The following is a 16,076-nucleotide window of genomic DNA, read 5'->3' on the forward strand; positions in this document are numbered from 1 at the left end:
ATATTTGGCTGGTGTCATTTGTCATTTATGTGAGCTTTGAAAACATATTGTCAGCATATAGAAAAAGGATAAGAAATTGGTCATCTATGTTAACATATGATTTTATTAAATGAATAAGCAGAAATATGATAGATGGAGATACATAGGGATATAAGCGACTATAAATATACTAATAACCACAGACTGGAAGTAAAATGGTTGTAGGCTTAGCTTTTTTAGGCGTTTTGAAGTCGCTCATTGTTTCAATTCTCCTTGTATTTAACCTTGTTCAGAAACGGTTGTTTAGTCATCATTTCTGTGTCTACACTTATAAATGAATGAAATGAATAGGATATCAACCATCAAACCAGTCTAGTCTCGTTTAGTAAAGAATGTTTTGTCCAGACTTGTGTCTCAAACGGAGTGCCTTACAGGAGAGAGAGAGCAAATACGTTTGTACAGGGAAGGAGTTTATCAATAGACACAAATCTGAGAATTACTCGATCCTTGGTGGAAAGTGAGCTTGGGTCGCACGGAAAAAAATGTATTCACTGTTACTAAATCTGATGGGAGAGAGTTACATTACTCAAAGGGGTACCATGACAAATAAAGGTAAATATCAGTAATAATCTCTCCATATTTGAAATTCACTTTTGCTGATTATGTCAAATTTTAGCATATGTTGTAGTTGATAAATATCAGATCTTCTGCCCACCTCCATCTCTTAATAGTCCAGGGGTAATCTCGACAGTTGGTCACTTCATTCACGAAGAATTGGAACAGAGTGGGGTCCCCTCGTGGGAATTTAACTTCATCTTGGAAATGTAGTAATCGATGGAGTCCAGTATGAAAATAAACTCATCGAGACTGTTCAACATTAGAGCACGTTGGTTTAATTGTCCGGGGGTCGGTGGCGGTATCTATGGAACAATTGAAATATTTATGGGATTAGCTATATAGGCTAAGCTGTACACAGCATGTGTATAGCAGAAGTTGCTTTATGGGCAACCATATTAGGATTGAACCGTGGTGGTGGTGGGTGGGGGGGGGGGGGTACAAAATAAGAGAGACAGTTGTTCACGTGACTTTGATTGGTAGGGGTTAATTTGTTTAAACGACATTCATCAACCAAAATCATTTTCAAAATGGTACTTTTGAATAGCAAGAAGAGGCACTTTTCAAAAAAAAATGCGTCATGTGATCTTTTATCATTTTAAGACTGAGGAGGCGATGAAAAGAGAGAGAGAGAAGGAGGAGGACGGGGGTGCTACGGGTGGGGGGGGGGCTTCTTTTGACCTTTGATCCATTCTACTCACACGTATTGAGAACTATCTTTCATTACATGAAACTCACTCGTTGTAACGTAACTGATCAGCCTGAGGGTCATATTTCTTCCCGCTAAAAAGGCAAAGATTGTACCTTAAACACATTTTATGCTAAATTACTGTCCATTACTGTCCAACCCCCCCCCCCCTACCTTCCGGGTTATAAATTTGTGCCTTCTTCTTAATTACGGTGGTGGTGTCTCCCCGAGGTTCTCATGAGTACGGTGAGCTCGTTTCCAAAACACTTACCCTACAATTACTGACAATGTAACTGTTCTGAGTGATTCTGGATAAATCACACGGACATTCGTCCTGCATCTCCCGAAGCTGTGTGTAGAGAGAGAGAGAACATTGGTAAATATGATTAAAAACTAGTATGATGAAAAGAAAATATTAATTTGACAATTAATCATTTGTATATAATACAAACCATATATCACACACAATTTTAGGGGCGTGATCATATATACGAAGCAACACGCGTCTTTGCTAACTCATGAACAATTGAACTTGTCTCATCGTGAAATGAACTCATTTGAAATTACATTCCTCACTAGCCTCCTTGAATTACGTTACTTGAGTGAATCTGTTTAATCTGACATGAACAGAGGTATAAAAGGACATGCGATTTACATTTCGTACTACAAAACATGTTCATACTTGAATGCAAACCGTTTGTTTAGCTATTGTGTCGAGCCGACTTTTTCTTGTTTTTTTTTCCTGAAAAGTCGGTTTCCTACCATATATATGTCTTCATGTTTCCATCACTGTATTTGGATTAGATTAATTACTGTAATCTGTAACACCTATCATTAGTAAACGCAATGACATGTAATAACACGTCTCATAAATACAATCTGCAGTATGGCTATTCGTTTAATCTATAATACCTCATTAGAATAACAATGACATGTAATAACACATCTCATAAATACAATCTGCAGTATGGCTATTCCTTTAATCAATAATACCTCATTAGTAATAACAATGACATGTAATAACACATCTCATAAATACAATCTGCAGTATGGCTATTCCTTTAATCAATAATACCTCATTAGTAATAACAATGACATGTAATTACACATCTCATAAATACAATCTGCAGTATCGCTATTCGTTTAATCTATAATACCTCATTAGTAATAACAATGACATGTAATAACACATCTCATAAATACAATCTGCAGTATGGCTATTCCTTTAATCAATAATGCCTCATTAGTAATAACAATGACATGTAATTACACATCTCATAAATACAATCTGCAGTATCGCTATTCGTTTAATCTATAATACCTCATTAGAATAACAATGAATTGTAATAACACGTCTCATTATTGCAATCTGTAGTATCGCTATTCCTTTAATCTGTAACACCTCATTATTAAACACAATGACGTGTTATATAGCCTAACACTTCTCATAATTGCAATCTGCATATCGCTATTCGTTTAATTTATAATACCTCAACAGAATAACAATGACATGTAATAACACATATCATAATTGCAATCTGTAGTATCGCAAATACTGTAATGTGTAATAACTCATTATTAATACCAATAACGCGGTTATTAACTGTGTTACATCTCATAATTGCAATCTGTAGTATTGCAAATACTGTAATGTGTAATACGTCATCATCAATAACAATGACATGTAATAACACATCTCAATTGCATTCTGTAGTATCGCTATTCCTTTAATTTATAATATCTCATTAGAATAACAATGACATGTAATAACTTAAAACCATTAGGACGTGCCAAACAAAACTCAACAGGAAAATAAAAACAAGGACACATTGTCCTAAATGTCATTATAATGTGCTCTGTTGTTTAAGTAGAATTAGCATAATACACGCGGTTCAGTTCTTAACATATGACACACCGGATGGAGCAACATTTATGTTTCCTAATTTTCAGCTGAATATCTTATAATGCAAACCGGAAATGGCTATGGAAACATTCACTGGATCTTTTCATGAACTATAACATGTAACAATTGTTGACTTATCGGACTAAGACGAAATCATTCATTATGTACTGCATTTGATTATTTCTGCTGATGTGACGATATGACAACTACACCTGGTTCCATTCAACTTACCGGTCTGAATGCGGAACAAATCATCACTTTTTCCTTTAAGACATGATTATTGAAGTAATTCAAAATCTACAATATGTACACAAATACAATTTTTGTTTGTTTTGTTTAACAACTTAATAGGTAACAAACACTTACCGATAGTAAGAGCATGAATTTTATTTTGGTTCTTTCCATTACCCAATCATTTCTCTCTCCATCCCCCCCCCCCCCCTTCTCTCTCCACCCACCTCTCTCACCACCTCTTCCTCTCTCTCTCTCTCTCAAACTATTCTTGTAAATGTTAGAAACTGACGTAATACTTACGCATCCCATAATGTTATCAAAAGTGGAATTGGTGGACCACACCAAAGACACAATATCAGAACCGTAATTCTCACGAATAAGTTGAAACCACTTCAGCAGAGATGGAAATTGACCAATGCGAGAAGCGATCATGACACCTGGAGTATCCTGATAAGAAAATAGAAATAGACAGACTTCGAGAGACAAGTTGGGGCTTAGGAAACAATTTTTGCACGCTTTATCCTACAAGCTATGAAAAAAAAACACTATTCTTATCTCATATTTTCCCAAGCCCCTTCATATTTATCTGGGTCTGCTAATTGACTCCGGCTTCAGTGGCTGTAATTCACTGTATCTCTATACCCTCCCCACGTCAACTCCACCCGCACCGCCCCCCCCCCCCCCCGATTCAGGTATTACTCAGAAATCAATTCATAGTCTAGTAGTTTGTCATTATTTTGAAGGAACAACTTTTAACAACTTAAATGTTTTCCCATAAACACATTGAGGAATGTTTCGATCGTTAGATGACGAAAGCAAAATTGTCATCGGCTGAAATATATTTAAAAATAGTACTTAGTTACGAATCTCACCAACTCGTAGTTGTAACAATTCGTCGCAAGCCTTCGTTCACGGATATCGGTGGGTCGGGCCTGTAAGTGAACAATAATAGGAGCGATGCTATCAAATATCATGCTACTACAGCCTATTATTTATTAAACGTGAAACTGAAATGGTTGTATTGTATGGAACGCGAAAAGGGCAACTTATTTCGTTGCTAAGTTTAACGTAAGTATATAGACAACGACGTAAGTTTAGACAACGGAATTTTAGACATCAACGTGAGTTTGAGCAACAGCATGGTAAAACAGTAGCAACAACTTTAGTTTAGACAGCAACAAACTTAGTTTAGACAACGAATTATGGTTGCCCTTTTCGCGTTCCATAGTATTGAAAGACGCTTGTTTAACATACTCATTTTCTGACCGTATTTTACTTAATTAAGTCATACATCATTGTGCCTAGAAAATATACATATAAATATTAACACGAAATCGTGGTCTGTAAATGGTTTCAAATCTGTATTCATTTATTCAGTGGTTCAGCAATCCACTGGGCACAATCGCGAAGGGCCTTTGAATCTTTAACCATTTTTTTTTTTCAAGTTTAGTACATATCCTTAAAATGTTGGACCCTTGGATGTGATTAAATCATATAATGCCAATCTCCAATTAAGGATTTATATGATGTAATTAACAAATGGCTTCAATAGTCATCTATAATTAACAAATGGTTTCATTCTTCACTCTCTAATAAACAAATGTTTTCATTAGCCACTCTCTAATTAACAAATGGTGTCATTAGTCACTCTCTAATAAACAAATGTTATCATTAGTCGCTCTCTAATTAACAAATAGTGTCATTAGTCACTCTGTAAATAACAAATGGTTTCATTAGTCACTCTCTAAGTAACAAATAGTTTCATTAGTCACTCTCTAATTAACAAATGGTTTCATTAGTCACTCTGTAATTAAGCAAAGGTTTCATTTAGTCACTCTCTAATAAACAGATGGTGTCATTTTTCACTCTCTAATTAACAGATGGTGTCATTAGTCACTCTCTAAATAACAAATGGTTTCATTAGTCACTCTCTAATTAACAAATGGTTTCAATTTCAGTCTCTAATAAACAAATGGTGTCATTAGTCACTCTCTAATAAAAAATGATTTCATTCTTCACTCTCTAATAAACAGATGGTGTCATTAGTCACTCTCTAATTAAGCAAAGGTTTCATTTAGTCACTCTCTAATAAACAGATGGTGTCATTATTCACTCTCTAAATAACAAATGGTGTCATTAGTCACTCTCTAAATAACAAATGGTTTCATTAGTCACTCTCTAATAAACAAATGGTTTCATTAGTCACTCTGTAATTAAGCAAAGGTTTCATTTAGTCACTCTCTAATAAACAGATGGTGTCATTAGTCACTCTCTAAATAACAAATGGTGTCATTAGTCACTCTCTAAATAACAAATGGTTTCATTAATCACTCTCTAATAAACAAATGGTGTCATTATTCACTCTCTAATTAAGCAAAGGTTTCATTTAGTCACTCTCTAATAAACAGATGGTGTCATTAGTCACTCTCTAATTAACAAATGGTTTCATTAGTCACTCTCTAAATAACAAATGGTTTCATTAGTCACTCTCTAATAAACAAATGGTTTCATTAGTCACTCTGTAATTAAGCAAAGGTTTCATTTAGTCACTCTCTAAATAACAAATGGTTTCATTAGTCACTCTCTAAATAACAAATGGTGTCATTAGTCACTCTCTAAATAACAAATGGTTTCATTAATCACTCTCTAATAAACAAATGGTGTCATTATTCACTCTCTAATTAAGCAAAGGTTTCATTTAGTCACTCTCTAATAAACAGATGGTGTCATTAGTCACTCTCTAATTAACAAATGGTTTCATTAGTCACTCTCTAAATAACAAATGGTTTCATTAGTCACTCTCTAATAAACAAATGGTTTCATTAGTCACTCTGTAATTAAGCAAAGGTTTCATTTAGTCACTCTCTAAATAACAAATGGTTTCATTAGCCACTCTCTAATAAACAGATGGTGTCATTAGTCACTCTCTAAATAACAAATGGTTTCATTAGTCACTCTCTAAATAACAAATGGTTTCATTAGTCACTCTCTAAATAAAAAATGGTTTCATTAGTCACTCTCTAATAAACAAATGGTGTCATTATTCACTCTCTTATTAAGCAAAGGTTTCATTTAGTCACTCTCTAATAAACAGATGGTGTCATTAGTCACTCTCTAATTAACAAATGGTTTCATTAGTCACTCTCTAAATAACAAATGGTTTCATTAGTCACTCTCTAATTAAGCAAAGGTTTCAGTAGTCACTCTCTAAATAAGAAATGGTTTCATTAGTCACTCTCTAATAAACAAATGGTGTCATTATTCACTCTCTAATTAAGCAAAGGTTTCATTTAGTCACTCTCTAATAAACAGATGGTGTCATTAGTCACTCTCTAATTAACAGATGGTGTCATTAGTCACTCTCTAAATAACAAATGGTTTCATTAGTCACTCTCTAATTAAGCAAAGGTTTCATTAGTCACTCTCTAAATAAGAAATGGTTTCATTAGTCACTCTCTAATAAACAGATGGTTTCATTAGTCACTCTCTAATAAACATATGGTGTCATTAGCCACTCTTTAATTAACAAATTGTTTTATTAGTCACTCTCTAATTAACAAATGGTTTAATTAGTCGCTCTCTAATTAACGTATGGTTTCATTAGTCACTCCCTAATTAACAAATGATGTCATGAGTCACTCTCTTATTAACAAATGGTTTCAATTTCAGTCTCTAATAAACAAATGGTGTCATTAGTCGCTCCCTAATTAACAAATGGTGTCATTAGTCATTCCCTAATTAACAAATGGTGTCATTAGTCACTCCCTAATTAACAAATGGTGTCATTAGTCAGTCACCAGGTTCTTTTGTGAGAGAAGTTACGAGAACGTGTCTCATTTTTAACAAATAAAAGGCCAAAAAGAACAATTATTTAAACACACAAATTCGAAAAAAAGTTACATAAATATATTTTGCGTCCCTCTTTATATTACCTTTCTAACAAACATCCATTCAGTTTGCCAGTTTATACATTAATTCATTCTGTAATTTACAAATTAATGAATTCTGTTTATGTCTATAGTGCTTTTTAAAGTAACAATTTTTGTTTTAAATCTGCACTCTGCAGAAAGCAAGCTGGCAAGCAAATTATGAAGTGATAACTTACAATGTTGTCTCTGAGTTCCTGCACAGCGTCCGTAAACCCGATCCCATCCGAACATGCTTCGGGCATGTAACATACGTTTCTCTCCGTGCGTTTGTAGTTATAACCCCTCTCGTCCTCCATTGCTTTCGACCAGTTCTCATCCATGTATTTGTTGTAGATAGCGTGAGTTCGCTGCGGGTGTTCATTGATCAATCCCTTATCGGTTGGAAGTTTTTCTGCTGCCAACTTCATGTTGTTGCCCGCTACTTTGGACGCCAACATCCATCGAACGCCATCGCTGCTGCTAGGCTTCCAGAACACTTTTTGAGTAAAGACCCCGCCAACATGCAGGATACAGAACACGTACAGAGCAACTCGAGTAATGCCGGCTCGTTTCATTGTAGCCTGCGGTATCATGATGTATCGATCGCTCTTATTTTACAGTCTGCTATCTCAAAATTAAAACTATACCATTTAAAAGGATGAAAATCGTTTATATAATGTCAGACAATTTCGTGAAATATTACCGTCAGCAAACCTGTGTATACCTGGAGCATGTTCTCTCATGAATATATCATGAAGCTTAATATTGGAGAATGATGTTATCTCACAATTCTGTTAGTCGAATAACTTGCATTGAGTCTTTGACTAGAGGCAAAATCAGTAGATCAACCGAAAGCGACAAATGATATCCGGATCGATAATATTAAATATTGATATCGTTCCGTTAGTTTTAAAAACAAAAAAGTTAAAAAGAGGCTTCAGTAATGTTCCGACAAATAAAGAATGACGCAAATGAAATAAAACTTTAATATCCCAAACCACGTAGATGACCTCTGTGTAAAAGCAATGCTAGGCGATTGGTCGCTTAATATCCATAAAGTATATGCTAATTGATCTTACAATTTGCATATCTCCTATTGTTGCCTAACCGATCATCTCAAAATGTCATCAAATCAAATGTGAAAACGATGTTAACTTACTCTGAGAATAACAAGACAGAGAGGTATAATAGTGAAGTCAAATTAATAACACTCGACTATTCATCAGATATAAATACAGGAATATCGATATTCTGCAAAGGAATTAAGTAGATTCTCCAAATTAACGATCTTAATTGTTTTTAGAGAAGGGTCAGAGAAGTCACTGTTGTTATAAACAATGAACAAACAAAAGAAATCTTTCTATTACATAAATACCAGGCTCAGCTTGTCAGAGAGACTGACGTCTAAACAGCTTTGATTTGAAGTATTAATATGTTTTTCCTACTCGGAGGTCACAACAATAGTCATAAGAATTTTCGTCAAAATGTCGAATTTTGTTCAACAGCCTATATGCCTCCCATGCACGCCCTGCTCCTCTCTACCTTACTCAAAATATTAAACTACAACAAATTCTTTCCGGCGTTCTTGCTTTTACCAAATAAACGGACACCTGGGTCAGACTGACGAACAAATAAAAGGAGCGAGAAGGTCCCTCTCACCAAGCCCCCCCCATCCCTCCCAACCCTTAAAACAATCAACTTTCCTTCTTCAGGTACAGGGCGGGATATTCGACTGATTCTGATCTCATTCTCTGCTAGAATAGCTTTAACTTGTTTTACTGTATAGTCAAGATTGGCAATAGCATAGTCGAGAAATTAACCGTAGTCGACAACAAGTCATAGGATTATATCAATGCACCCCAGTCAAGGCAGGCATCCCCTTTTTTGGCAATACGAAAGTCTAATACGGCCTTACGTGAAGCTAACTTCAAACCTGGAACAACGTATAGTTAAAGTTTTTGTGATCGGAGGAGGATATAGTGTTTATTTGACATCATAATGTAAATCCCGAGGCTCTACAGACAAAAAGAAACTATGGATACATATGATTAGTTCATGTTCCTAATTCGTCAGATTATTCACAATAATGATAAGTATTAGGAGGAACAGTTGAAAATGTTCCTCTCACTATGAACACGGAACCTTATTTACCATCACAGAGATTGTTTAACTCACAAACAGTATAGAATAGGATCGATTTGGTTAAAGAATTCGATAAACATTTCAGTGTTTTTTTTTGTAGAACGGTCAAAGAGATGCATCAATCAGTACTAGTTAGCAAGTTACTGATTGGTTTGATATGTTCGCTAAGGAGAGAGAATATGAAGTGAGGTCGGTGCTCATGATGTAGGGGAAGGAGGGAATACGGGGTCGGTTTGGAAGGCGGGGTTAGGGTAGTAGAGGTTACAAGGGACGGGAATAGGGGGAAGGGGGAGGCGGAGTAGGAGAGAAGGTTGGGAGACGCAAAGAGGGGTGAGCAAGGTGAACACGCTATAAATAAAACACATTTCATTCATTTAATTGAAACAAGTGCTCAAGGAGTAGTTATATTATGCTCTCTTCTGATAATATATAACTCATTATATTTGCTATATTTAAATTGATATATTTTTTAAATCACATGAAGGATTTTGAAAGAAGAAAATGCGAACTAAACAATACACATGCCATGTAGCAATAAATTGAAGATTGAAATTGATGTTTTAATAAATAAATGAATATTGATATTTGATCATGTTTTTGCAATGATTAGTTTCTGACAGACAACTTGCTTGTCAATTACAATTTTATTAATTTATAAATAATTTTGGTTATGAAATCAAATTAATTTGCTTAAGCTCGAGTGATTCGAGTACCGATAAAATAACACCCCGCGACATAGTTACTTATATGAACATAGTTATATGCATGCTATAACTAGGCCTAAATAATAATGAAGGTTTCTTTTTAAAAAGCATTGAACTACCGTATCATGTGGTAGAAGATGGACTCATACGTCACTCCACGCTAGCCCACAACTTCAACACATATTTAGATCAATTTAGATAAATATGCCATTTCGGAATGCACAGAGGATATAATCGTTAACTAGAATTGCATTTGCCAGCAAATACGCAGTATTGTAGTGGGCGTGGAGTGCTTGCAGTATATTAGGAAGAACTTTTAGGTTGTTCATGGCGGTTAGTTCCGTGCAGGACAACAAACTAGGGAGTATAGTCGTATTGTATTGTAGGTAACGACAAAGTGAGGCCGCTTGTGAGCGCCGTGACAGGCAGGCTCAGAATAAGTTGGCTACGCAGCTAGCCTCTGAAATTGCAAATATACAGATACTATATGAAACTTTTAAGTTTCAACGAGCAGTCATGTAGGTATCGTTCACTTGACCACGAATGCCAATATTGTAGCGCGCACGCGCACTACAATAAATATGTTAGCTTTCTTCGCAACCAGTCTTCCGCAGATGACTCAACTTGAATACCACGTTGTATTAATATCATATACCAGTATCGACACCACAATGATCACTACAACGGCATTACTATACATACACCTGACTCAAATCGAGTTAGAACAGACGCCATTGTTGATTCAGGTATATAAATAAATGAGGTATATAAATAAAGCCTATACCGGTACATGATTTTAAATCTTTAAAGTTCATGAACCATCTTTTACCAACATTTCTCAGTCACGGGCAACTAACTTACACTCATTGAATAGTTGAAGCAGATGATTATTCATAGAAGAGAAATTAGTAACGTTATCTAAAACCTGCAACAAGAAAGAATAATCCCCTCACGGAACACTCGAAACCTCGCCAAATGTTCGCGAGGAACACAGATAACACATCATGCATAGATAGCGTGTAGCTTGATAGTGGAAATGTGCATCTGTGATTCACGAAATTCCACGAATATGTTCTCCCGAAGAATACAATCAAATTACGTAATGTGTTAGTCAGGTTAACACTCGTCGTAAACTCTTCTTAAACAATGAAATGAGAATCCATAAAATATTTGCGGCTTAATCTATTACTCATCCAAGCCGAAACCGTCGACAAAATAAACCCTAACCATGCAGTGCGTATGTCGCCCACAGTTAAATAATGATATGCAGTGTTGACACCCCCACGGAGATTGGAATCACAAACAACCGAAAGGCAAAGCATGCTATCCAGCCTACAGAAATCTGAACAAATCAAAAGAGTAGAACAACAGTGGACGGATCCTGTAGTTACCATGCTAGTTACAACAACTCCTGCTTAACTTTTATTATCGGTGTATTTTGGACGGCAGAAATAGTGGTAAGTTACTTTTATTCTTGTATTGGTTACGTTATATTTGGTATTACCATATATAGTTAACAGTGCATGCCACTTTGTAGACATTCTATGTGTATGGTATTGCCACACATCACCTTCCTTTGTATCGTCAATATCTTTACGTTTTATCTGTTTTCTCTGTCGTTCATTCTTCGTTTATGTTTCGGGTTTTATTATTACCGCGTTCTTGTTTCTGTCTTTGTTTTTTGTCTTTTTGTTTCTGTTTCTGTTTCTCTTTCCTATCTCGTTTCCTTTGTCTCTTCTCCAACCTCTCTCTTTTCTTTCTGTCCCTGACTTGTTTCGCCCTCATTTTGTCACAGTATTGTTCGAAGCCATCGATATCGTTGTCACTCGATGAATTACCAATGTACTTGCTCAACATGAGCTCAATGGCGCCAGACCATTCCTCTATAGCAGTCGAATAAAAGGAAGTTGGGTCACATCCACTCTCCTGCAAATATAGACAATTATTATCTGATTATCATACATTTATATATGAAATAATTATAGGAAAACCTTTGTTAAACTGCAGCTTAGTTAGGAAAGGGCGGATGACAATATCAGTAAGATAAAGGTGAAATTCATCAGTAAGGTAAAGGTGGATGAAAACTTGACTTAGGTAAATGTTGATGAAAGCATCAGTTAGGTAACACGTCGATGAATGCATCAATTATAGGTATACGCACGTTGATGAAAGCATCAGTTAGGTATACGCACGTCGATGAATGCATCAGTTAGGTATACGCACGTTGATGAAAGCATCAGTTAGGTATACGCACGTTGATGAAAGCATCAGTTAGGTATACGCACGTCGATGAATGCATCAGTTAGGTATACGCACGTTGATGAAAGCATCAGTTAGGTATACGCACGTTGATGAAAGCATCAGTTAGGTATACGCACGTTGATGAAAGCATCAGTTAGGTATACGCACGTTGATGAATGCATCAGTTAGGTATACGCACGTTGATGAATGCATCAGTTAGGTATACGCACGTTGATGAATGCATCAGTTAGGTATACGCACGTTGATGAAAGCATCAGTTAGGTATACGCACGTTGATGAAAGCATCAGTTAGGTATACGCACGTTGATGAAAGCATCAGTTAGGTATACGCACGTTGATGAATGCATCAGTTAGGTATACGCACGTTGATGAATGCATCAGTTAGGTATACGCACGTTGATGAATGCATCAGTTAGGTTGGTATACGCATGGAAACACTATCCAACTGACTTACATTGTGATTAAACCAATTGGATGAAATCCTTAAATACGATTTAAATAGTAGCTTAATATTCATGATATTTACCTGGGTGATATTCAGCCTGTTGTTGGATGGTAGAATATTGCAATTAGCCTCCCCTATCTGTACAAAATGTAGAGAAAAAAAAACTGTAATTCTCTTATGACGTTTAATTGAACTTTTGCCTCTTTACATGTTGAAAAATAATAACATCTTACACAGAATGGCATAGAGTACAAACACATTGTAGCTTACATAGAGGATCTGTAAAAGAGTGATTCACGTAAGTCCTTTCCAAAATAACCGTATCAGCTGTGTATGAATACACAGGGCCAAGCCACAAACCATGTCTAATTAAACCAGGGAGGTGTTAGAAATAAATAAACAACTGAGTATGGAGCCTAATTGAAGCTATGAGTTGTATCCTGTAATGATTTTAGTCTACTGTTTCAACCAATTGGTATATACATTAGCATTAACATTGCATAACTACGAATTACGGACTCTCTCGGCGTGTGCTTACCCTTATGTGATCCCACCCCTCTTATTTACCCCCCACCCTACTGCCCTCATATAACTATTGTAATTCCATCCGTCATATTTTTTTTCAATTACATTTTAAAGATGACGCGACGAGGGTGTCGCAGTCAATAGCACCATTTTGATAACATATATTCTGTTGCATTACTTTTCGCTCCTCCAATTGTTCTAAAACAGGAAAACAATGATAACTTTATTCATATAGTCCTTGCTAATGATAACCATATAAGACTCGTAAAAACACTGTGATCTATGGTTCTGAAGATTTGGCATTTCATTCTATTTTTTAATCTAAAATCAAGGTAGGCTATAGCTGTAAAGATTGTCGGCTAAGCATATATCACTTGAAAGTACTCTTGATGTTCTTGTCGTCATCTGAAAATCTTCTCAATTGTGAAATATTCAGCATCCCTTTGGGAACGTTAACTAAACTTGGCTTAAAGAGGCAATGAATAGGCCTGCCATCAATCACACCAATTCCCCAGAATATATTGAGAGTGAGTTACATCCGCAGTCTGAGAGTATCTCCCTCTCTATAACAACCCTCTGAACAAACCAACCAACGTTTAATGCGGTGATTTGTTCGAAGGAACAAGGAAACGGTGCTCAAAAGGGAACAAATATAAAATATCACGTAGGGGTCTCTGTGGAATGGGTTGGGTGGGTGGGGGAGGGTGGGTGGGTGGGGGAGAAAGTGAGGGTTGAGAGGGAGGGTTGGGGAGGATCAAAACGAGATAAAGGGAGTGATTACGTACCGTTCTAAAGAATGTTTTGTTGAAGTTAATCAGACGAGGTGGTAACACATCATCATATTCTGTGCATTCAATATCTTCTGACACTTCGAAATTGGGCATATCCCGCACAGCCTCTGTTATGAAATATAGACAGCGACTTCGCCCAGATTTCTATATGCAAATAAATACACACGACGGAGATATATGTTGATATTTGCTCATTTTTTTCTCTTATGTACAGTGCTTGTAATATATATTTCTTTTACGATGTTTATGTATTTTCACTTTTTCATGGCATAGTTAAAGAATTTCATTAGAATTAGTCCTAGAGACTCGCTGCCCCCTTCCCACCTTCAATTTACACATATAGGTGAAACTAGCATCCGAAGTGTGTGAAGTTTCTAACAATTATGGCAGTTATAATGTCAATGGGCAGCGGTCACAGCTGATACGATGGCCCCTTAATTAGGGTCTGTGGTTAAAAACGAGCATCTTCATAATTTAGTGGGGGGGGGGGGGGGGCTGGGAATCTAATAGAACACTTAAGATTTCAAATGCCCTGCTTACTTTCCACATAAGACCCCAACTTTTTTTAAATATATTTACATACCTTAGCTATGGACGAATCACTGCAAATTCCATCCTCCGTTGTGGCGTTGTTTAAGGCGTCCAACCCCGAGACCTAACAATGGAAAAGGAAATTTATTTATATATATATATAAATATAGATACCATATATATACCATATATATACCATGTATTTATACCATATATATACCATATATACCATATATATACCATACATATACCACATATATACCATATATATATACCACATATATATATACCATATATATACCATATTTTCTACCATGAAATGGGTGGGCTGGGATGTCGTCATGGTAGAGGTTCTTCAAAAGGTTTATAACCTTATTGTGGATATCTCCTTGAGTTGGGATGCAGTTGATATATTTGCTTATAGCTGTTTAATGTTCTCATCAGTAAGAATTTCATAATCTTGCAATTTGTTTATAAGAAAATTATCTTCCTCAATGAATGAGTTACCGCACTGAGAAAGAATTTCTTTTATTTTTATTATTATTTTCAGTCAGTTAGTTTTTAGAATATTGAAACATATATTGGGATGATCATACTTCTAAAATACCAGCACTTACCCCTCCCCCCTTCCCAAACCCCGCCCATAATGATATTTACATATATTCCAATGATGACTGGTGACTAAGAACACTGTGTTAGAAAGAGCTTAAAAAAAGGAGAAGTGTTTGTAGCCTATATGACTTACTCTACAATGTTCAGCGTGTTCTGATGCAGCTGACGATATGTCTTTTATCTGTTCGTACAAATCATTTATATCGCCATTCCATACATGACAACATGACAAAGTTATAGTCTCGAATAACAAAACGGCCGTTAGAAGATGGAGTGCCCAATCGGAAATACCCATTTCATCAAAGGTGTTGTCTTCCTCTGAAGAAAAAGGATTAACATGGGATGAACAATCACTTAATGACGGATAAACTTCCCTCGGTAAAGTTTAGAGTTTCGGAGGAAGAATTATAATAATAATAATATAATAATAAATTATAAATAATAAAAATTATATTGGTCCGAAAATCTTATTTGTCTTGACTTTCGTAAGAGGCATTGCAGGTAGTCAAGGAAAGCCAGACTACATGGAGTTGTTTTGTCTAGAATTACGTCATAGAGTGTCCAGCTGGTTTATGATATTTGCGAAATTAAAAATTAAAACCCACTCGTGGATTTTGGGGTGATATCAAATTGAAGTTTTTATAAATCTACGCAGGTCGACAAAAGAGAAAGAAACCCTTCAGATTGTCCACTCGAGTGTGTATCAGCACGTCAAACAATAGCAGCCATTGTTTTAC

At 35.8% G+C, this 16,076-nt stretch overlaps 2 protein-coding genes and 1 long non-coding RNA gene across 3 annotated transcripts in view; 1 reads left to right on the top strand and 2 right to left on the bottom strand.

Moving 5' to 3' along the window:
• Positions 1-85: 85 nt before the first annotated feature.
• LOC139967530 (uncharacterized) lies at positions 86-8,929 on the bottom strand. Its single transcript, XM_071971428.1, has 5 exons — positions 7,525-8,929; positions 4,292-4,351; positions 3,720-3,866; positions 1,554-1,631; positions 86-899 (listed from the first exon to the last, which is right to left on the bottom strand). Exons 1-5 carry the CDS (start codon positions 7,918-7,920, stop codon positions 744-746), a joined length of 837 nt encoding a protein of 278 aa, XP_071827529.1. The 5' UTR covers positions 7,921-8,929; the 3' UTR covers positions 86-743.
• Positions 8,930-9,820: 891 nt separating this feature from the next.
• The window catches only part of LOC139967547 (uncharacterized), a 72,995-nt gene continuing 66,739 nt past the window's right edge, over positions 9,821-16,076 (top strand). The window contains exon 1 of the long non-coding RNA XR_011793037.1: positions 9,821-11,630. This is a non-coding gene — a long non-coding RNA (uncharacterized lncRNA). The remainder of the gene's footprint in view (positions 11,631-16,076) is intronic.
• On the bottom strand, positions 11,624-15,649 carry LOC139967544 (uncharacterized). Its single transcript, XM_071971452.1, has 5 exons — positions 15,473-15,649; positions 14,780-14,851; positions 14,191-14,340; positions 12,962-13,018; positions 11,624-12,099 (listed from the first exon to the last, which is right to left on the bottom strand). Exons 1-5 carry the CDS (start codon positions 15,632-15,634, stop codon positions 11,794-11,796), a joined length of 747 nt encoding a protein of 248 aa, XP_071827553.1. The 5' UTR covers positions 15,635-15,649; the 3' UTR covers positions 11,624-11,793.

Source organism: Apostichopus japonicus, chromosome 5 (assembly GCF_037975245.1).
Source record: "Apostichopus japonicus isolate 1M-3 chromosome 5, ASM3797524v1, whole genome shotgun sequence".
Lineage (NCBI taxonomy): Eukaryota > Metazoa > Echinodermata > Holothuroidea > Aspidochirotida > Stichopodidae > Apostichopus > Apostichopus japonicus.

What these genes read in the sequence shown, in the direction of transcription:
- LOC139967530 (XM_071971428.1), bottom strand. Translation starts at nt 7,920, where the DNA reads ATGATACCGCAGGCTACAATGAAACGAGCCGGCATTACTCGAGTTGCT. An exon ending in TTGATAACATTATGGGATGC is followed by an intron (nt 1,632 to 3,719) that starts GTAAGTATTACG and finishes CTCTACACACAG; the next exon opens with CTTCGGGAGATGCAGGACGA. An exon ending in ACATTGTCAGTAATTGTAGG is followed by an intron (nt 900 to 1,553) that starts GTAAGTGTTTTG and finishes ATTGTTCCATAG; the next exon opens with ATACCGCCACCGACCCCCGG.
- LOC139967544 (XM_071971452.1), bottom strand. Translation starts at nt 15,634, where the DNA reads ATGGGTATTTCCGATTGGGCACTCCATCTTCTAACGGCCGTTTTGTTA. An exon ending in GTGATTCGTCCATAGCTAAG is followed by an intron (nt 14,341 to 14,779) that starts GTATGTAAATAT and finishes ATTTGCATATAG; the next exon opens with AAATCTGGGCGAAGTCGCTG. An exon ending in ACAGGCTGAATATCACCCAG is followed by an intron (nt 12,100 to 12,961) that starts GTAAATATCATG and finishes CTATATTTGCAG; the next exon opens with GAGAGTGGATGTGACCCAAC.